General features: G+C 40.5%; 2 protein-coding genes across 6 annotated transcripts; both read left to right on the forward strand.

Annotated features, from left to right (window-relative positions):
* The first annotated feature begins 314 nt into the window (after positions 1-314).
* On the forward strand, positions 315-5,405 carry cnr2 (cannabinoid receptor 2). Of its 5 annotated transcripts, XM_074653046.1 has the most exons (5): positions 315-541; positions 1,806-1,824; positions 2,304-2,380; positions 3,305-3,393; positions 3,546-5,405. In XM_074653046.1, the coding sequence occupies exons 4-5, from the start codon at positions 3,333-3,335 to the stop codon at positions 4,631-4,633; spliced, it is 1,149 nt and encodes a 382-aa protein (XP_074509147.1). In that variant the 5' UTR covers positions 315-541; positions 1,806-1,824; positions 2,304-2,380; positions 3,305-3,332; the 3' UTR covers positions 4,634-5,405. The 5 variants fall into 5 exon arrangements, with proteins under 5 accessions (XP_074509147.1, XP_074509148.1, XP_074509149.1 ...); XM_074653047.1 differs by lacking the exon at positions 2,304-2,380; XM_074653048.1 differs by lacking the exon at positions 1,806-1,824.
* A 2,376-nt stretch (positions 5,406-7,781) lies between these two features.
* akirin1 (akirin 1) lies at positions 7,782-20,314 on the forward strand. The gene is made up of 5 exons (XM_074653055.1): positions 7,782-8,163; positions 15,656-15,802; positions 18,134-18,262; positions 19,623-19,694; positions 19,785-20,314. The coding sequence occupies exons 1-5, from the start codon at positions 7,953-7,955 to the stop codon at positions 19,793-19,795; spliced, it is 570 nt and encodes a 189-aa protein (XP_074509156.1). The 5' UTR covers positions 7,782-7,952; the 3' UTR covers positions 19,796-20,314.
* Positions 20,315-21,329: the final 1,015 nt, after the last annotated feature.

Below are 21,329 nucleotides of genomic sequence, written 5' to 3' on the forward strand. Positions count from 1 at the left end.
CAAAGTATTTTTTAAGGTCATTTTATTTATGTTTTTTTGAATAAAGGGTGTTTGGTGGGCTTTTTATCGACATATTTTTCACACCTGCTTAAGTGCTCTCCTCCCCTGAGTTCAACCTGACCCTTTCTGCTGGAGAGACATCACTCAGGAAGTGTGTGATCAATACAGTTGGTCTCTATTACTGTATAAATGTTTTATCTTGGTCTTTTCACCTCCATACATATAATCAAAGATATAAAGACTGGACTTTACTGCTATTACTTTATTCTCAGTTTCATCACAGACTGTACTTCTAATACATCATTTGGGCTCGTTTATCTGCCTCTCTGTGTGTGACTCTCTCTCCCGCCCTCTCTCTCCCCCGTGTCATCACAGTCACCCTCCTTATCTTCTCCCTTCACTCATGCACTTTGCCATCAGTCAGGTCTGCAGGTCTGTACGGTCATGCCGTGGTTGTGCTGCTGCTGCTGCTGAGAGACCTAATTCAGACCCTCTGAAAGAGGAAAAGAACAAGAAAACCACTCACAAGAAAGAACAAAAGGTAAGCTCTTCAAAGGTTATTTTAGTACAGGTTAAAATCCAGTGACAGTAAGTAGTAAGTTATGATTTAAACTGGTGCTGTGGTGATATCTCTGTGAAATGAGATTTATTTTTAGAAAAAATATATAGTCTGTTATTGTCCTGTATTCAAAATGTGTATTTGTGCAGTAGATCTGCCACTTTTGACCTATTTTATAATGGGTTTATTTTCTGCTGCTACTACGAAACAGAGAGAGATGCAGAAATATTATGTTTTTTTTGTGCTACTTGTGCCAGAAGTGGTTGTGATATTTTTAAACAATGTGGTACGGTGCAACAGTGTCTCAAGAGGTTATTGCCACACTAGTTCAGTGTAAATGTCTTTAGTGATGTGACTAAAATGGATGCCCGTTTTATGTTTCTTATTATAAATGTAGTTTCCTGTGTGCGCTGCTGCTGCCCCCTTGAAGAGGCAATCATTTTTTTATAAGAATGACAAATTCATAAGAGTCAAAACACAGCACTCACACTGTCAATCAAGATGTTTTTTTCACCACAAAGGACAAAAAGAGCCTGAGGTGGTGTAATATCCACAAGTGCTTGCACCCATATGGCCCTTAGTTGAATTGAGAAATATTGTCTGCGAAGACAATAAGTTCCTTTCTGGAAAGTAATTTACTTCCACCTCTTTTGCTCATATATATTGTCTTTGCTTTCATAAGGCAGTGTCATATTTGTGATGAAAAACAGAAATAATGGTCAGTGGAAATAGAATAAAGGGAAGACAGTGGTTTGAAGGGCACAGTGACCTGATGGAGGAAGTCTATAATCACTTATACTGCTTCATATAAGCCTATACTGTTTTCCTTGATCCATTTTAATGTTTTTTTTAATATCATTTACTCAGTGTTTCCCCATCTTTTCTTTTGTTCAATATTACTGTAATTCACATTTATTTTATGTGTTTGGGTCATGCTTTTGCCTGTAAAATATATTGTTTCTGTGTAAGCCACTCTGGGCAAGCAATTATCGGTGGCCTCTCTCCGTTTATCACAGCATTATTTACTTTAATCAAATCCTCTCACATCGGCTTTGGTTTAATCTATTGATTGCATACAGGTGATGCACTCAACAGGAGATTGTTCATCTCTGTGGTGACCTTCACCCACCGGTTTACTATTTGTTACGATACAATCCCCTCTAATTCCAAAAGGGGGCAGTCTTCATCCTGTTAAATGTGATAATAGGCCAACAACATGTGTTTGCTATTGTGTTTATCTCTGCAGATAACTGAATGCACTCACAGTAAGTAAAATCCCTGCCAAAGTGATTGCGGATATATGGATTAAATATTAATTCTCTGGACTATTTAAACATACATGAAAAGAAGAAGCACCTTTAAAAAGTTGTCTTGTTTTAGAGTACAGTTAAAGCTGCAGCTGAAAGTGATAAGATCACACAGCATGATCCCACTGTGTGTATTAAAAATGTCTACATATTAAGGACAGAGATAAAGCTTTTTTGGATTGTTAAACCAAATTCGGTCATTATTCCTCGAGTAAGAAGGGATTTATGGTTTGCTTTAAACCATGACTCCTTCCTGCAACTATCTCTTCAACATCAGCACCAGCAGATACTGTAATGATCATTGTCTGTTTGCCCTGACCTCTAAATGACTTTCTGTCTTGACTCACGAATGTTAATGTTTCCTTTAAGCTCCAGGTTCAATATTGACAAAGAGAAAAAAAGATATCCTGTTTTCTACGTTATTTGTTTCTCCACAGGAAGTTGCCTGTCTCATCCACTTAAAGGGGAACACTACCTAAATAAAGAATTCCAATATGTTATCTCCATGGCCTAGGCAAGTCCAATCAATATTTGTGAACATACTCTCTCTCTAAGCCAGAAACCAGAGAAGTAAGTCTTAAACTTGTGATGTCATAGGGTATAAAGTCTGGAGCTGCCCCATAGACAATGAATGGGAGACTGATTTGTGGATCCACAGACAGTTTTTTTTTTTTTTAAACCCAAATGAGCTTTATTCTATTGTAGCGTGATCTCAGCTGTGAAACACAAACTGTACCCATATACTCAGAACATTCCCCTGGGTGCTCTCAGTGTCATCTATGACATCTCTCCCTATTCATTGTCTATGAAGCAGCTCTACACTTTACACTCTACGACATCACAATTTTGAGTTTTAGCACTCTAGTTTTGGGATTTGGGAGAAAGTTGTTTGTGTTTATTAATGATTTTGGACTATCTTAGACCATAGGAATAACATGTATGAATTTTTTGAAAATGGGCGTAGTTCCCCTTTAATGTAAAAAAAGGCTCGTTATGAATCAAATAATGACAAAATAACCATGTGGATAAAATTGAGTATTTAATTTCTTTCTTGTATTATATTTCCTGTATATGTTTGGATATTGCTGTATTTGGTCTTTCTTGTCTTACACATTTAAGTTTTCTTAGTTAACTTATTGTATTTTATTCAAATTTTTCCAACACAAAATTGTTATTTTCGGAAAATTCAAGTTTAATGATGAATTTTTTTTTATGTGCTTAAGAAGTTATGGTTATACTGGAAAAAAAGGAAAGACGCAGTAAATTTTTATTTTGTAATTCTGTCCAGTAAGTCTTTGTAGAAATTCTAACAATTTTTTGATTAATTCTATCAATTACAATCTGCTGTTCTTTTCCTACAGATATGTTAATTATTTGAAATAATTCATAAACAATAACTGATTTAAATTACCTAATTTATTTCCTAATTACAATCTAGCACTGACCCATAGAGTTGAACAGTTGAAATGGAGGTCACAACTTCTTTAGGACCCGCAGAAGCCAAAGAGAACTCTTCATCACCAATAGGTATGTAGCCTCAAATTAAAAAATACATTCACTTGCATCTTCTTTCAAATCTGAAATGTTTCGAGGTAATGTGGGTTTTCATTGAAGGGTGTATTTGCATTTGTATAGTCCACTAAAATCTGTCCTGATATAAACCTGTGATTTCCTCTTAGGTAACGGGTCCTGTGAGAAACTGGAATGCTACATGGTCCTCGACGACGCCGAGAAGAAAGCCATCGGCTCCATCTGTTTCCTGGCAGGTCCTGTCACGCTGCTGGAAAACGCTCTTGTGTTGGGAGTGATCGTTGCCACGGCATCCCTGCGGCAGCGGCCTTCGTATCTGTTCATTGCCAGCCTCGCTTTGGCTGACGTCTTCGCCAGCTGCTTCTTCACCACCAGCTTCCTGAACTTCCACCTCTTTCCGCAGAGGGAAGGCCCCACTGCCTACCTCTTCAAATTAGGTGGTGTCACCATGGCCTTCACCAGCTCAGTGGGGAGTCTACTGCTGACCGCTCTGGACCGCTACCTTTGCATCCACCAGGCCTTCAGCTATAAGGTGCTGCTGACCCGCCGGCGAGCCCTGCTGAGCCTGCTGGTCCTCTGGAGCGCCACCATATTCATCTCCTTCTTGCCTCTGATGGGCTGGAGGTGTCCCACGGGGCTTACTCCACCCTGCTCAAGCCTATTTCCCTACATCAATACGAGCTATCTGGCCTGCTGGACCAGCTTCATACTGGTGATTCTGGCTCTCATTTTGTGGGCTTACGCTCTCATCCTGTGGAAAGCACACCGCCACGAGTCCTCCATGACCAGCTTCCAGGGAGCAGCAGGGACAGGCCAGGCCCGCATGAGGATGGATATTCGTCTGGCGCGCACCTTCGGCCTGATCCTACTAATACTAGTGGGCTGTTGGCTTCCAGCACTCTCCTTCATGTTAGCTGATGTCTCGGTGAAACTGAGCCGCACCCAACAGAGAGCGTTCGCCTTTTGCAGCACTCTCTGCCTGGTCAACTCTTCGGTCAACCCACTGCTGTATGCACTGCGCTGTCGAGAGCTGAGAGTAGCTCTGCTGCACTTGCTACAACAGCTGTGTGAGATTGGGAGGTGTAAAAAATTTACCCCAGGATTACCCTCCACAGAAGACATCAACTGTACTGTCATCACTGAGGATGAGATACTCAGGACCAGAACCACCCGACTCATCTCAATCTCAGAAGGGGCAACAATCAGTAGCCGAATACCAGAAAATGAGTTGAAATGAAGGAGTAGTTGTACAGATAGATAAGTGTCTGGTGGCGTGCTTGGGATGTAAAAACAGATGAGAATTTCACTGTAGATTAAGAATCAAATCAATACATATGAGCAGGATTCATTCCCATCAAATGTTTAGAGCTGGCAAATACTTTAAGGCTAAAGGCTATTAAACAATAACTCAATACATAGTAAGATTTAAAAATATAGTTAGAACCATATACTAGTTAGATTCCAGAGGAAATGAAGCTTCTCATCTTGGTTCAGGCCAGACAAAAGGTTTAGTATATGTTGGACTAGAAGTCAGATGATGTCATGTGGCCGTCTAACCTCTAACCTTTGACCCGTCCGCCTCCCATGTCAGTGCTCTCACTCCTCTCACTGACCTACTGTGTGTCCCGTGAAGTGAAGTGCTGACTGAACTTTTGGGTTCGCCACATGGTAGAAAGGTGGACTTTTTGTTCGTATGCTTGTTTATGTTTGAGTATTTTGTCCCTGAGCGTGCAGGGACAGAGGACACATGAATGCCAGGACCCCACAATGCACGGGAGGATTTCACACAATGTTTGCAGCATGAATCCAAGCAGTGTGCCGAGGTAAATGGAGCACATGCCAGGATTTGAACGAGCACAAACACCAGAACACTCTTTGCACAAGTGACAACTGGCAGCTGCAGTAAAGCATACACTGTCTATGACATTCACTTAAACTCACAGGTGCACATAAGTAGACTGAACACTGTTTCAACCACTATGTCAACCGATTAAAGATAATACTTGACCGTACTCTATATTGACTCTTTCTTTTCAAGCAAATTCCATAAGAAAATACATAATTTTGAAGGAGCAACAGAGGGGAGAGCGAGGGACAAAATGAGTACAGGGCATTTTTATACATTCTGTTCCCAAAAAACAACAGGATGATCACATGTTATATACATTCAGTTACATGTTTATTATTTGGTTTAATAAAACAGCCCTGTAATAAATTCTATCTTCTTGAAGGTTATGTGATAAGATGTGTTATAGGCTACTGTGAGGTGGGATTTGTATAATTTTGTATATAAGCCTACCCCATGTATATGAATGAGGATAGGCTAAATATCAGTTTATTTCCTGTTGCGGTGTATGTGCTAGACAGCCTCCGAAATCATCATAAAGTTGGCAAAGAGTGGATGCTATTTAAAAAAAAAATCCTACATAATAAAAATAAAAAAACTAAAGAATACAGTAGTATATTTGTCCTCTGTCGTATTTTATGAAACAGCTCAGTGGAAAATCAAGAATATGTCTTTATTGTCTTTTACAGGGGGTTCCTAAAATGCCATTTTAATTGATATTGCTGAATACTTCCTAGCAGTTCCGTTTAAGATACTCTGGATGCAAGCTCCAATAACTACTGCATAACAGTATCCTGGCTGCATGTTTAGTTATTCCCCTCGGTTATTTGCTAACAATAATGACTGAAAAAGTTTAATTTGTATTGACCTACAGTCATTTATTATGCATTAAAAAAGCCAGGATACTCCTGTAAAATATTTTTTAATCCCAATGAGACAGTTATTAATGCATTTTTCCCAATCAGGGATCGACAGAGTTAATTTTGCAGTGAAACTTCTTGCACATGAAACTAACTGTCACAGCCAGATGAACATCCAGTAGTTATTGCAGCACATATAAATAGATGGGTGATTAATTTCTGGGCATTGCCAGTTTCAGTGGGTTACTCATCACAATAGACTGCAGTGAGTGTGTGGCTGTTTGTTGGTGCATACGATACAATAGGAGTGGTATGGTGCATGTAGCTGATAAAACAAAGCAAGATAATATCAGAAAGTAATCTTTAGCCTACTTACAATACAAATATTTAGCATTGTGGCAGCTCAAGGACTCTATCCTGGTCATTATCAACCATGCAGCCATGAAGGAACATTATTGTAAAATGTTATAGATTAGGGGTCAGCAACCTGCAGCTCCAGAGCCGCATGCGGCTCTTTAGCACCTCTCCAGTGGCTCCCTGTGGATTTTTAAAAATGGAAATGAATAACTGTTTTTTGTTTACATTTCCATTTGTATTTATCATTATTGTAGGTCTGTGGTACGACGGAGTATTAGGGTCACATTGAGAAAAAAAGAAAAAAAAATCTGAGGTTACGAGAATAAAGTCATATTACGAGAATAAAGTCATAATATTATACAGTAGTAATTTTCTTTTTTTCTCGCAAAGTTATGACTTTATTCTCATAATATTACGACTTTTTTTCTCGTAAAGTTATGACTTTATTCTCGTAATATTACACCTTTTTTCTCGTAAAGTTATGACTTTATTCTCGTACTATTATTATTGTTTTCTCGTAAAGTTATGACTTTATTCTTTTAATATTACAACGGGGTTTTTTTTTAAAGTTATTATGTTATTCTCGTAATAATACAACTTTTTTCTTGTAATATTATGACCTTATTCTGGAAATCTCAATTTTTCCCTCAATGTGGCCCTAATACTCTGTAGTACATTTGCATTTTGGCCCTCACTGCATTAGACTTATATACTATATACTTAGAGTATAAACTGTGTTACCTTCATCACAATGATCAAATGTTTTGCGGCTCCAGACAGATTTTTTTGTTTGTTTTTGCCTTTAATGGCTCTTTTGGTAGTAAAGGTTGCTGACCCCTGGTATAGATATATGGCTAATATCCATCATATATCCAAAAATGCTGTGTATAGTTTGAAAGTACAATGTGAAGCCTGTTAGTTGTTGGCAAATAAATAAATACAATCTGCCTTCTACTTAAGGAGATTAAAGTATAACATCAATCTGGAGTTCATTTGTAATCTTACCTGATCTACCTGACCACCACCACCACCAGACGTCTCGTGAACCTTCAATTTGAGTTCAACGGAAAGAAATCAACAACAACACTAAGGGGTTGAGCGACAAAGAAGCGTAGTGTAAAGACGGCAAATAAAGAAAACAAAAACACATTATAATCCAGTATGTATTGCAAACAACATTAAAAAAGTAAGTTTTTAAAGAGAATTACAATTTAAATCGGTGAAATATACAATATAATATATTGTGAATATTTCAAACCCCCCTTTTTCTCCCCACGAATGGTACGGTCCGCCATTGTGACGTTTTAAAAAATCCATCAGTCAGGCTCGTCAGTTGGCTTAGTGACTACTCAGAGGAGAACATCCGTTGTTGTGGAGACGAAAAGAAAAGCTCAACAAATTAACGTTTTAACGAACAAATAACGAGTTTTCGCGGCTCGTCTTTCTTTTTTCCAACTTTCTTTTTTCCGCGTTTTCTTTTAAGCTAACTAAACATGGCTTGTGGAGCGACGTTAAAGCGGTCGATGGAGTTTGAGGCCCTCCTCAGTCCCCAGTCTCCCAAGCGGAGAAGGTGCAACCCTCTACCGGGGACTCCTGGAGCTCCGTCCCCGCAGAGATGCAGCAATCTCCGGCCACCAGTCGACAGCCCACCGACGCACTCGATGTCTCCTCCGGCCATGGGAGGCGAACACAGGCTCACCCCAGGTATATACAGGTTTTAGTCTGCGTTTCAGGGTGGGTGTCATGGGGGGAGGGGGTGTTTAGGGTGGAGTGGAGAGCTGCTAGTGGATGGGGGTTGGTTGGAGAGGCTAATATGGTAGCTCAGCGATGCTAACCTCCAGGAACGAGAATGTCGTGGACGACACAGATCATTTTTATAAATCATAATAAACCAACACACTAGTAGAGGTGGCTGTGTAACGTTATGTATGCGTTGGTGGCATCTTGCCAGCTCATTGTATTGTTGCACATTATGGCTGAGTTAGCTCACACATGCTAATACATTGAGTTGAAAATATTAGCTTCTTTGCAATAGCTAAATCAAATACTATTCATAGCATTGGGGAAATATAGGTATATTTCTGCCATTTTTTTAGCCTGTACAACCTGCAGCTAAAGTATGGTCTATTTAAATCTGTTAATATATTAAATTTAAAAAAAATTGTAATCTGATTTTAAACAAAAGATCCCTGCTTGTGCTGCAACACATGGGTGACATTGGAAATATTAGCTTTGCATAGCTATATCAAATACTATTTCTAGCATTGGGGGAAAATTTAATATAGCTATATTGCTGCCATTTTAGCCTGTACAATCTGCAGCTATAGTATGATCTATTTATATCCATTAATATGTTAAATTCACATTTATTTGTAATCTGTTTTTCAACAAAAGATCCCTGCTTGTGCTTTAACACATGCTACTATTGAGTTGAACATATTAGCTTCTTTGCAATAGTTAAATCAAATACTATTTCTAGCATTGGGGGAAATTTGAATATAGCCATATTGCTGCCATTTTTATCTTAGCCTGTACAATCTGTAGTATGGTCTATTTAAATCCATTAATATGTTAAATTAACATTTATTTGTAATCTGATTTTAAACAAAAGATCCCTGCTTGTACTTTAACACAGGGGTGATATGCAGCCGAATACCAGAAAATGAGTTGAAATGAAGCAGTATTTGTACAGATCGATAAGTGTCTGGTAGCGTTCTTGGGATGTAAAAACAGACAAATTTCACTGTAGATTAAGAATCAACTCAATACATATGAGCAGGATTCATTCCCATCAACTTATTAGAGCTGGCAAATACTTTAAGGCTAAAAGCTATTAAACAATAACTCAATACATAGCAAGATTTAAAAATAAGATTCCAGAAAATATTAGCTTCAAAGTTCTTTGCAATAGCTAAATCCAATACTATTTCTAGCATTAGGGGAAATTGAATATAGCTATTATTGCTGCCAATTTGAGCATGTACAATCTGCAGCTATTGTATGGCCTATTTAAACCCATTAATATATTAAATTAACATTTATTTGTTATCTGATAGGATTTAAACAAAAGATCCTTTAACACATTGGTGACAATCTAGCCTGTTGGCTGGACTCCTGAGAAGACAAATGGCATCCCAGCAGCAGGCACATCATGGCAGGCTGCTAATTAGGAGCTGCCTGGGTAATGTTCCTTGGCTTTAGTGCCACAATTGTCTTGCATTGAGGGGTGGGGGGTTACCATTATGCACCACAGCCATTTCTATTCCTCTTCAGGCCTGGAAGGCATTGTTCATTTCCTTTTATGTCTGTCATCTACTCTCCCTTTGACTTGAAAAGCTCCGCTGTGAGCATTGGACTGGGTGTGTGGGGCACACTAGTAGACACAAGATAATTACCTAGATGTCTGCACTGCGATCCAGTGAGGCTTATTGCATGTGCCAGTCACTCAGATTGGGCAGCATGATAGCAGTGAGGCCCTAATCCTTACGCTTTTTGAATTTTAATTAAAAAAATTGCTGGACGTCCTTGAATTTATTTGACCACTTCATTGCTGTGAAATGTGAGAGGATTACAAGATGGAGACAGCTGTACTACCTGTGCTAAGCCAGGCTATTAGCTCCTAGATTGTCATTATGTACTCCCCAGTGATTGGAAATCCATCGCCTATAGCACAGCATATTATAAAGAGCAGGGTTACTTACTCATGGTGCTAGCTAGCCCTCTTGTTGCTATGAAGTGTACCGTCTTCCATCTTGCCTCTAAGTAGTGACAGTGAGGAAATCTGAAATGCACGGATGCATTCCTCACAACCAGTTTTTATTGGCAAGGAAGGGCTTGGAGAAGATGTGATGTGATTTAAGAGTGATCAATCCTTCATATGTAATCACTAGCTGTGTGTTGAGCCACTTAACCTCCGTTAAACCAGTTAAATGGTGGTTAAATCTCCTTATTTGTTCTCTTTTTTTAATGTCCTAGATTGTCCGCTTCTTCCCATAACATAGTCAACTAAAGCTGGGGCAAATGATGTGTTATCCCTCTATAGTTCTGTGCTTCTTGACCTACAGTAGTCACGCTGTTTTAGTTGACATTCTTCATGGACAATTTACCTGCGGAGGAGGTGAATACTTTACCTGAAAAATGAAAGTGAATTGTAAGCTATTAATGAAGATTATTTTTCATTAAAACAATAAACTAACAAGAGCCAACGCTCCCGATTTTGCACAATGCGCCTACTGCGTCATTCATTAAGACAAAGTCATGGTCTCTCGGCTGTTCCTGTTTTTGCACTGTAAGAAAAAATGTGCTTCATGGTTCACATTATTGCAAGATGACGCTGGGGGGCGGTGCACACATCACTCATAGAAACAGCCAGGGAGGGTTTGCTGAGAGCATCAACACACACACACATACACAGATGTAGGTGATGATGGAGATGGTGTCACAGCTGGCTTCCTGTGAAATGCATGTGTTTCTGCTTCTGGTGCACTGTGTGATTCTCATTCTGGTGTGCAAAAGATTTATAGTGATTGAGAGTAGTTTTGTTTCTGTGAAGGTAGAGGGCAGTTCCTGGCAGTTGCAGATGCCTGGGGGTGAAGACATGTTTTCATGCCTCTGTTATTGCTCACTCCATTTATGCAATCTGACTTGCTTATTATGGTTCCCTTGCAGAGTAGTATTCATAGTGGAGCTACAGTATGTTTATGCTAGTACAAAAAATGAATCATTTCTCCCAGGTTGTCTGTTCTGATGTTGCTTATTTAGCCTGAACTTAATGTTTAGCCTGAACATTATGTTAAGAATCCAACAGGCCTCTTGTGTGTTCCACTTCTTCAGAGTTCGTCTGCCTTGCTGAAATACAGCACCGCAGCAGAAAGGGTGAAGTAATGTAGATTTGTCTGCTGCAGACATGAGGTCCAGATACCAGGTATCATACTCACCTTCACCCAGAAAGAGGCCCCTCATGGGACTGGTGCCGCAAGCCTGCCTTTCTGCTGTGGTTTGCCAAGTGAAAGCAGTTTTGTATTTAGCAAAAGGTCAGCTGTCATCCCTCCCACCCGCCTCTACCCACACAGGCTTTCCAGCTAGTCAGGTTTGCTTGTGGTGAGCGACACTGTGTGTGTGTGTGTGTGTGTGTGTGTGTGTGTGTGTGCAGGCGAGACATGGGGATCTGACTCTGCCAAGGTATCTTTAGGTAATTATTTCATAATGTAGATAGGATCACTCCCTCCGTTCTCTTCTGCCTCATTCTTGGGCTGCCGGTCTGGGCTTGTGCTTTAGTAAAATCCCCCACCAGATGACAGATGGGGCTGGTGTTTTCCTGGGATATGATGTTATCTAAAAGGCTGGATTGGTTGACTTTGGTCACGTCTACAGCTCGGGTAGAAAAGTGGGCAGGTCATAGTTCAGGCCTTAAAAAACCTGGGTCAGGCAGCAAGACTGCTCATACTATCCTCCTGGGCTAAACTCAGCCTGCTGTCTGGTCAGGAAGCTCTTTGTCCAGAAGATTTAATTTTAAAAACAGTAGTCACGCTATTGTGTTTTGCTGTGTGTTCCAAATGCATTGAGGAATTTTGTATTTGACTACTTTCACTTAAATTGTTAAAAGTCAGTGAAAGGACAGACTATTGACTGCTGGACCACTTAACACTACATGAGTTTCACCAGATTTGATTTGTCAAAATCAAATATGTCTGGAAATAATTTATACTTCAGTAATAACTTTTTGATACTTGCTTGTTTAGTTGCTATTTCCCATGTCTGCCTTTTTTCAAACTCTTAACGGTCACTTTTCTCTACTGCAGTGCAGAAGGGCAACTTCAACTGACCCATAATACATCACAAGCTACTTCCTGGCAGTCGGGACATTCGAAACCCACCTCCCCCCACAATTCTTTAGCAGTGGAGGGTGAAATGAAATGAGTCAGCTTTGTTTTCTCTCCTCCACCACCACCACGTCCAATCTATCTGGCCGATCTCCTGTCGTATTCACTATTTGGCCGGTGCCTAAGCCTTTTTAGCCGAGGCTTTCTCCACTGTGTTCCCCTGGCTCCCGGAAGTCTCTGTGATTGATTGCTTGGCCTGGTTGTGGCAGGGTCATTGTTGCCAAGCAACGCCCAGAGTCGAGCTTCTAGTGGTTGGCAGAGCTGGAAGTGACAGGCTGCTGTAGAGGGTTTTCACTTGTCAGTCAGATGTACCCAGGAGTAGTGATATCCAATTGGACCCAATCATTTGAGACTGCTGTCACAGGTTAATCCCTCAGCGTTCAGAGACTCAAGTCTCTAACTGTAGTTCCATACGAATAAATGCTACACGATAGAAAGTATAGTACCAAATAAAGTTGGTTTTGGTTCTCTCTGCAGCCAGCATGTTGCTGACTTTGCTCACCTGTTCAGTCTTTGTTTAAACAGCAATCGCGTTGAGTTCCCATTTCGAATACAGGGTTTCCCCCAGGAAACTGGTAAGCGGAGGTGATAAGATCTGCAACACCACACCGCCCTACGAATAACAAAACAAGACACACTGCCTGTGTTTCGTGCACACAAAATGTCCCCTAATATTTGAAACTCTGTAATCGGGCTTAACCAGTGGGGGTAAACTGACAACCTAAAGGACTATAGTATTATGGGATCTAATTAAAAGAAATGTGGGTTTCAGCTGGTGTGGCCACCAGCTGAAATTGTCTTAGCCAGTTACTTCATTTCATTATAAACCTCTGTAGGATACACTATTATTAAAGGTTCTAAATTTGATATCCAGAGCATTATCATAACAGCAAAATACTATTTGCTTTGTAAAGATATAGAGGAGTAATGTCTACCTGAATAGAGAATGACATTGCTCTCCCTCTGTGTCTGTTGTAATCTGAGTTTCTCCGCGCTTTGTTGTCAAAGCCGGGCCGGCTGCGTGTGCTTTTAGGGCACGTGAGCGTGCCGTAACTGGCTAGCTCACAGTCGCTCCTCTACACTGCTCTCATACGGCGGTTACAGCTGATAACGGAACGTCACAGAAGCGTAGCGCACACCCTCCGGTTCCCCCTCCGGTAAATACTGTCATCTCTGTCAGCAGTTTCGGCATTGTTGCGCTTTTAGCACCATTAGCTACAAGTCGGCGGCTTGCTGTCCGCCATGTTGAGAGCCGTTGAGAGGCAATAGAAATGATCCCAATCTCGTATTGAGCTCCTTTTAAAATATCCATAAATGCAGCCATGGCTTCCACTATCATTCTTGTAATTTTTGCGTAATCTGCTTGTTATTTTTTCAATTCATTGGTTAGTCTCTATAATATTGGAATCACAGTTTCCCAGAGTTGAAGGTCATGTGTTCACGTTGTTTGCTTCACCAGACCTACATTCAAAAACCCAAAGATATTTCATGTAAAAGCATATAAAACAGAGAAAAACAGCAACTCCTCACACTTGAGAAAGTGGAACCTGTGAATATCTGGCATTTGTCCTCAAGCAGTGACATAAATTATTAACTTAACTTGATCAGTTTTCTGTCTACTTATTGTTTCAGTCCTTGTTACAGCCTCTTTGTGGGTTGAGAATGACGTTCTCTCTGCAGTGACATGGCTTTATTACGAGTGAAAAGCCCCGTGGTAGCTAAACAAACAGCCTGTCAGATTAGGGTCCCGTTGTTTTGTTAATGCTGGAAGGTTTCAGAGGCCACATGCAGCAAGAGGAGGGGGTCTCTACCAAGGCACCGGTTCAACAGATCATGACCACATACAACATGGCTTTCTTAAAATGGCTCCGTAGAGAAGATCCTACTTTCCTCACTATCCAAACAAGCTCACTGATGAGCAGGCTGAAGTGGCGACATGGCTTGTAGCCCTCTCCACCCAAGATAAATGAGGCACGGTTCCCCAGATAGAGGCGCAACATGTTTAGAGACTTCACCTCCTGTATGAATCGAGTAAGATAACGTCCCTCCCTTACATTTGGTTATCAGCTCTATTTCAGGACATGGTGTGTTTCTCTTGTTTTTCCCAGGACTTTTTTGAACTTTAAGCTTATAATTAGATATGCGTGTGCTGGCTGTGACCCACGTTTAGGCTGTTACAGCAGCTGCAGTGCAGGCTTCATCCTAAGGAGGACATATTTTGAGATGATAAAGGTTGAGCCACTTTGTTGATCCATCATAGATTTCTGCATGTGCACCTACAGTACCTGTATGACATGATTTATCAGGGCTAGTACCTATACAGTACGTAGCTGTACTTAACACCTTTGTTAGGTTAGAAGCACTGGTGAGACAAGTAATGTCCTGTTTTACATCATCTGGATTGCAGTTTCACACAGATCTTTCCACGCAAATCAGTTTATTTTGTACATCCACCAAAACCTCAAGCATCTATTCAACCACTAAAGAGGCCTCAGAAGAATGTTTGTTACAGCCTAGTTGATTTATGTTGCAGCCTTAATGTAAGCCTCTTCACCAGCTGTAGTGATGCCGGCCGACGTCACGAAAAACTTTTAGAAGAGAAGTGAAAGTGATACAGTCACAAGACCAGAAAGTGTATATTTAAGTCAGCTGTGTGTGTGTGTGTGTGTTTGTTTTTGTTACAGCTGTAGAAGGTATGTCAGTCTGTCACGCCTCTACTTCCTGTCGATGATTGTTTTTTGGAACCCATGTTAGATGAGAGACGGCACAGAGGAAGTGAGCATAGCTTTAGTTTATCTTAAGAGCACTGCGGACGATTACGCCTTCCCATAATAGTCCTCCTTATTCATGCTGGAACACATTCAACATTGTACTATGAATGTGGTTGTGGTGGGCGTTGTATTGAAAGGACACACATTAAAGACTAAACTGATGAAATACTGATTCATTCAGTTTCATTCCTGTAATGAATCACTCATTGAATATAAAGCAACTGGGACAGCCACTACCGGACAGATTTATAATTCCTTTTGACGTTCAAAATAAAGACTCAAAACAGCACATTATGCATTTGGAAACCTGTCATTTTTGCAGTTCATGGGGGTTTCATTACAATAATTATTCAGTAATGTGACTTGTAATGACATCCAAGCAACAAAGTGAGAAAGTCTGGAATGCATTTGGTTTGGCAGCCCACTGGGAGCACCCCTCGTAACCGCCAAAGGGTTGGAAAATATGTGCAACCACCATTTTTGGGTGTCCTCTGTCCTGGTTTATAAACGGCTTGTGTCCTTGTTTCCGTTTGCTCCCTACAGAGCAGATCTTCCAGAACCTCCGTCAGGAGTACAGCCGGATCCAGAGGCGGCGGCAGCTGGAAGGGGCCTTCAACCAGACGGAGGCCTGTAGCTCCAGCGATGCCCCCAGCCCCAGTTCCTCCCTCAACGCTCCCAGCTCCCCACCAGGTAGGAGAATTTACTGTTGCACACACCTACACTTTATGGCTTTTACTCCAAAGGCCACGTCTTCCGGTCGGTCATGTCCAGCTCTAATGGGTGACACTACTTGTGCCAGTTTGTTTGTTTGTTTGTTTTTCCCCATTCAAACCACCATGCTAAAACATTTGTGCGTTTTGTAACAGCAGCTGTTGATTTATCTAGAGCTGCACAATTAATCGAATATTAATCACGATCACGATTTTTGGTTTCCATAATTACCCAATAATGACATTTAAAAATGCATGCTCCACTCATAGAAAACTCTGCTGCATATCAAATCAAGCGCTTCGTAGACTAACAGTCAGCCACCAGGGGACGATCAAGATGTTTTGGGGATTTCACTTTTGGGAATTTGTCACGCCGCTGTGTGCGCACCCTACAGCGGCAGCCTGTGAAAAACGTTCCTGAATGTTGCAGTTGCAGTCCAAAGTAGAAGAGTAATAAACTGTATAACAAAACGAAAATATACTGAATTCAGGTGAATAAGAACATTATTTGAGGTCTTATTTTGATGCAACAATTTTGTTTTCATTTTGGGTAAAAAGGTTTTGGTACAATTTTATTTTGCCTCTAGGAGATGCACTGTGAAGAAGGTTTTGAGTCAAAGATTTGTACATTAGCAGGAATGTAGCACAACATGGGAGTAAAAGCAGTGTTCTGTTCATTTAAATGTGAAAGTCCTAATAAAATATTGTATTAAAAATAATCGTGATTATCATTTTGGCCATAATCGTGCAGCCCTGGATTTATCTGGCCACTTATATAGAAACTCTCTCGCTGTTGAGTGCTGAGAGCTGTAGGAGAGTATTGTACTTGTGCAGGTAAGAACTTATGTGATTTAAATAACATGTCTGCTTTGTTTTGTTCTGGTTAGCAAGTCCTCGAAGTGACAGCCAACTCAGACATCAAAACCATCAATAAAACAGAATGACAACCCTTTTTATAAGCCTAATCTTTGTAACAGTTACGAATGATAAGGTCATTCATGCTGAAAGGCCTGGACCTGCATGACCAACTCAAGTCTCAAGAGGCAGGCTACTGCTGCTCATCACGAGGGCAGAGGGATTGTGATTCCAGATGTGAGTTTGTGAAAGATTTATAGTTGTTTGTGCCAAATCCAACTCACTCCTGAAATGGAGATGTCTCTCTCCTCTGAGTTCAGTCATATCCTGTTGAAATTCCTGAAAAGTCTGCTTTATTATCATTCTCTCAGACTACTGTTATGTGTCATGGATTTGTTTCAGATGGAACTCCAAATAAAACAATACGTTCATGCTTCGTTGTATCTAAAAGGATGACAAATCAAACTGATATGAAGTGCAAAAAGTGTCATGGAATATTTGACGTTTATACTGTGATAATGTGACCTCAAAAATAAAGATGATCCAATCTGTTCTTCGTAAACCAGTCAATAAATCCAGATGTTTTATGGGTAACCCTCTAAATCACAGAAGATTAAACCCAAAAAAGAAAATTGTAATTGAATTGTTTGTGGTTGAGTTTTTTTCTTTTCTTTTCAAAATGGCAGTCCATATAGACATAACTTTATTGTTTTTTGCAATCAGGTTATTTACTGAAAAACATGTTACTTGCTACACTGGCACCTGAAATGTCTGTAGATGGTGTTGGATTTACGGTTTGTGTTTACGTGTGTGCCCATCATAGGAAAAAAAAAAAAAAAGCAACATAATTGATCGTTCATATTGACAAACATGGTCCAGTTGCTTTTTGCTTCTCTTTGGAAACGCATTTATGTTGCAGCAATAGTGCTGCAGTTTGATGCCTTTAGCATTTATTTGGCAGTTTGGGTGCGAGATGTAATGCAAGCCCCAGGCCTTCGGGCTCTGGTGTTTTTCCTCCTCACTCTGCAGGATGGTCTCATAGATCACACTGACTGCACTGTTACTAACCCGGCCTCTTTCTGTCTCTGAGACGGCCATTAAACCTTCATCCTCGCTCTGCCATCCTCTCCTGTGATTTACAAACACTTTAGTCTAAACGGCTCACAGCAGACCTCAAAGAGCACTGGGTAAAGGATCACCTAGCTAAAGCTGGCTCCAGTTGCACTGAGACAGAGACATTGGGGGGGGGGGAGAGAGAGAAGGACCCACATTAGTGCTGCATGACCCTGTTGGCTGGCAGAGGTGAGGGACGACAGAAAGCAAAGCTGTAAATTTGCACCTGGCCGAGCACCTATTTCTGGAGGGAAAGGACACTTCTGTCTCTGTGACTTATCGCTGCGCCGGAGATGTGAGCAATTCAGCCTTTTCACAGCTGATCTGATTTTGTGTTTCTCAGGTGCCTCAAGGAAGGACCAGCCCTCGTTTACACTGAAGCAGGTGAGCTACCTGTGTGAGCGGCTGCTGAAAGACCACGAGGAGAAGATCCGGGAGGAGTACGAACAGATTCTTAACACAAAACTCGCAGGTAATAAACATTGCTCTTTTAAAAATGAATAAAATATATAAAACCACAGCAACTCACGATTCATCTGGACAGCACTTTTTTTATTCTGGCAGTGAAGCACAGTAACGCATTGTCCCTGTGTAATGAGAAACATCCCGGCCCCCCTTCTTTAGGAGTATATTTTCATATCATAACTGATAACGTCTGCAGTGCTGGCATCCATGGCTCCCTCAAACAGAGTTTATATGTGCTTCTCGATGCCAAGACTGTAAACGGGCAGGAAACAAGTGCAATAAAGATGGTTGAATGTCAGCTAGCAGCTGAAACAAAACCGTATTCACTCAGAGTATGGCCACATTAAGTCTGTTAAATTCAATAAATACATCTGTTCCTGTTTGTTTTGGCCCTCCGTACCCACTGAGCTGGCATTTTTCTTACCCAGAAACAGAGCTTTTCCCTTTTTATACTGTAGGCTACAGTATAAATGGTGCTGGCTTGGTGTTTTGGTGTATTCGGGGAAAACTGAGCTTTTGCAAAACGATGACATACAGTAAACCAGCTCAGTCACATTTGGGAAATGTGGAGGAGTAGGCTGAAGTTAAAGAAGACAACCTTTTGTTGCCTCTAATGTTTTTGTGATCACTTATTGTAAATGATGCACAGTTTTGTTTGCAACCTGAAAAGAGGACAAAGAAGAAGAAATTTAACAGTTTTCCTGTTGTTCAGATGTTTGAGTAGATGGATACATATTCCCAAAAAGGCAGTAGCTGTGTTTCCATTCACATATTTTTAGGCACATTTAGTATTGCAAGTATTGCATTAGAAAAGTTTTATGGAAACAGAAGAGAAAGTTTTTACGCTCGCTCAAATGTGTTATAGAAACGCCTTTGCCGAATATATTCTGATGCAGCGAACATTTAACTCCCATGTCTGACTGCTTTCGGCGTCTTCCCGGGTATTCCCATAACGTATGAATGCTTGTGTTCATCTCCTGACAACATGAAACATACTATCTGACTTAAAAAAACAAATGCAACTTCCTGAAACATCTCCATTTTTCTCTAGTGGATGGATTAGATTGCCAAGCCGACTTGTTTTGTTTCCGGTTCGCATTCGCAGCCTCTACTTCTTGTACTCTGTTAACCGGTGGATTACAGCCATGCATAGCCTACAGCGCCAACTGCTGACCAAACTACTCTGTAGCCGACAAGACAATTTTATTCGCTCCAAACCAGTCGATGGAAACGCGCCCAATTAACATTTATCTTTTTTTGCAACATTTCAAAAGTTCGCCTCAAAGTTGTTTGACACATGAATGGAAACACAGCTAGTGTTTGAATCTACAGTAAACATCCTCACCTTCCTCTTCTTCGCTTTCCAGAACAATATGAATCTTTTGTGAAATTCACACAAGACCAGATCATGCGAAGATACGGAGCCCGGCCTGCTAGTTGTAAGTATCTTAAACCACTATTTCCTTTAAAAAGGTATCATCTGATTATTATCGCGTCTGACTACAGCATCATCATTTTCTGTGTTTCAGATGTCTCTTGAACTCACCATGATGAGATCCCAGCTTCCTCTCACAAGATGGCTGCTCTTCTACTGCCCCCCCCTCCTTTAATTTTCATTTTATTTTCCCTATCCCTCCCCCTCTCCTCCCCCCACCAATCTCAAACTGTTTGGGTGCCATGGTTTATCCTCATTTTAATCCAGATGTTGATTTCTTACTTCAAAACTATTGCTGCTGGCCAAAACTTAGAAGAATCTGAAAGATAAACTGTATGAAGCCCACCCTTTTTTTGCCCCTTTTTTTCTTGTTCATATGCTCTTTCTGGAAATCCTGACTAAAGCAGATCTGTGTCAAATCTCTTGCCGGCGCTGTAGAAATAAAAGCTTATTGGCTCATGTGATCATTCTGTATAACCTCCCAGCAGCTGTATTTAATGGCTCCTGCTTCTCACAGTGTCCCCCTTTTTTGCCCACCGCCCTTCTCCCCTCCTCACAACTCTTTACCTGAGAATGTGGATTTTTCTCCCTTTTGAAGAAAATAAAAGTTCTGTGATTTAAAAACTGTTGTCTGGGATGTGTTTTTAGTAATATGGGTTGTTCTGTTGTCCCGTCACACGATTCTTCTCAGCAGATGAAGTTTGTAGATGTTTGAATTTCCATTTCTCCCGAGCATCTCAAGGACTTCTCATCCGTGCTGGCTTATAAATTGAATTTGAAGTTCAACGAAGACAATCTCACTTAGAGCTGAAGCGGGGTGATAGACAGAAAATTACTATTTTCATGAAATTACTATTAATTGTTTGAGACATTTTTTCAAGCAAAAATGGCAAACCTTGTTTAAGTTTTCCTGTTTTAAAGAAAACTACAGTTGGACTTTTCTTTTTTTTAATATAACTTTCTAACATTCTATTAGGGCTGTCAAAGTTGACGCAAATTCATTTTAACGCCACTAATTTCTTTAACGCAACTTGTGATTTTTAGGTTGTAGCGGGCTCAGTTTTAAAGCTAGAAGATAGATGGATACTGGCACCATATGAAACAAAAAAACCTTAAGGAATCCATTGGTACCATCTGTCATACTAGCTTGTAGCGATGGAGGTTAAATAATGCTCCAAACTTATGTTCAATTTTGGCAAGGAAAAACTGGCATAGCCATTTTCAAAGGGGTCCCTTGACCTCTGACCTCTAGATATATGAATGAAAATGGGTTCTATGGGTACCCACGAGTCTCCCCTTTACAGACATGCCCACTTTATGATAATCGCATGCCGTTTTGGTCAAGTCATAGTCAACACACTGATACACTGACAGCTGTTGTTGCCTGTTGGGTTTGAGTTTGCCATATTATGATTTGAGCATATTTTTTATGCTAAATGCAGTACCTGAGAGGGTTTATGGAGAATATTTGTCATTGTTTAGTGTTAATTGATTACAAGAAATAAATATATACATTTGCATAAAGCAAGCATATTTGCCCACTCCCATGTTGATAAGAGTGTTAAATACTTGACAAATCTCCCTTTAAGGCACGTTGTGAACAGATTAAAAATGTGCAATTCATTTGCGATTAATCACC

This window comes from Sebastes fasciatus, chromosome 12 (genome assembly GCF_043250625.1).
Source record: "Sebastes fasciatus isolate fSebFas1 chromosome 12, fSebFas1.pri, whole genome shotgun sequence".
Taxonomy (NCBI): Eukaryota; Metazoa; Chordata; class Actinopteri; order Perciformes; family Sebastidae; genus Sebastes; species Sebastes fasciatus.

Bases quoted from the DNA above. Each gene is read 5' to 3' on its own strand.
- akirin1 (XM_074653055.1), top strand. From the start codon at position 7,953: ATGGCTTGTGGAGCGACGTTAAAGCGGTCGATGGAGTTTGAGGCCCTC. The intron at 8,164-15,655 runs GTATATACAGGT...TGCTCCCTACAG, and splicing joins CGAACACAGGCTCACCCCAG to AGCAGATCTTCCAGAACCTC. The intron at 15,803-18,133 runs GTAGGAGAATTT...TGTGTTTCTCAG, and splicing joins CGCTCCCAGCTCCCCACCAG to GTGCCTCAAGGAAGGACCAG.
- cnr2 (XM_074653046.1), top strand. From the start codon at position 3,333: ATGGAGGTCACAACTTCTTTAGGACCCGCAGAAGCCAAAGAGAACTCT. The intron at 3,394-3,545 runs GTATGTAGCCTC...ATTTCCTCTTAG, and splicing joins GAACTCTTCATCACCAATAG to GTAACGGGTCCTGTGAGAAA.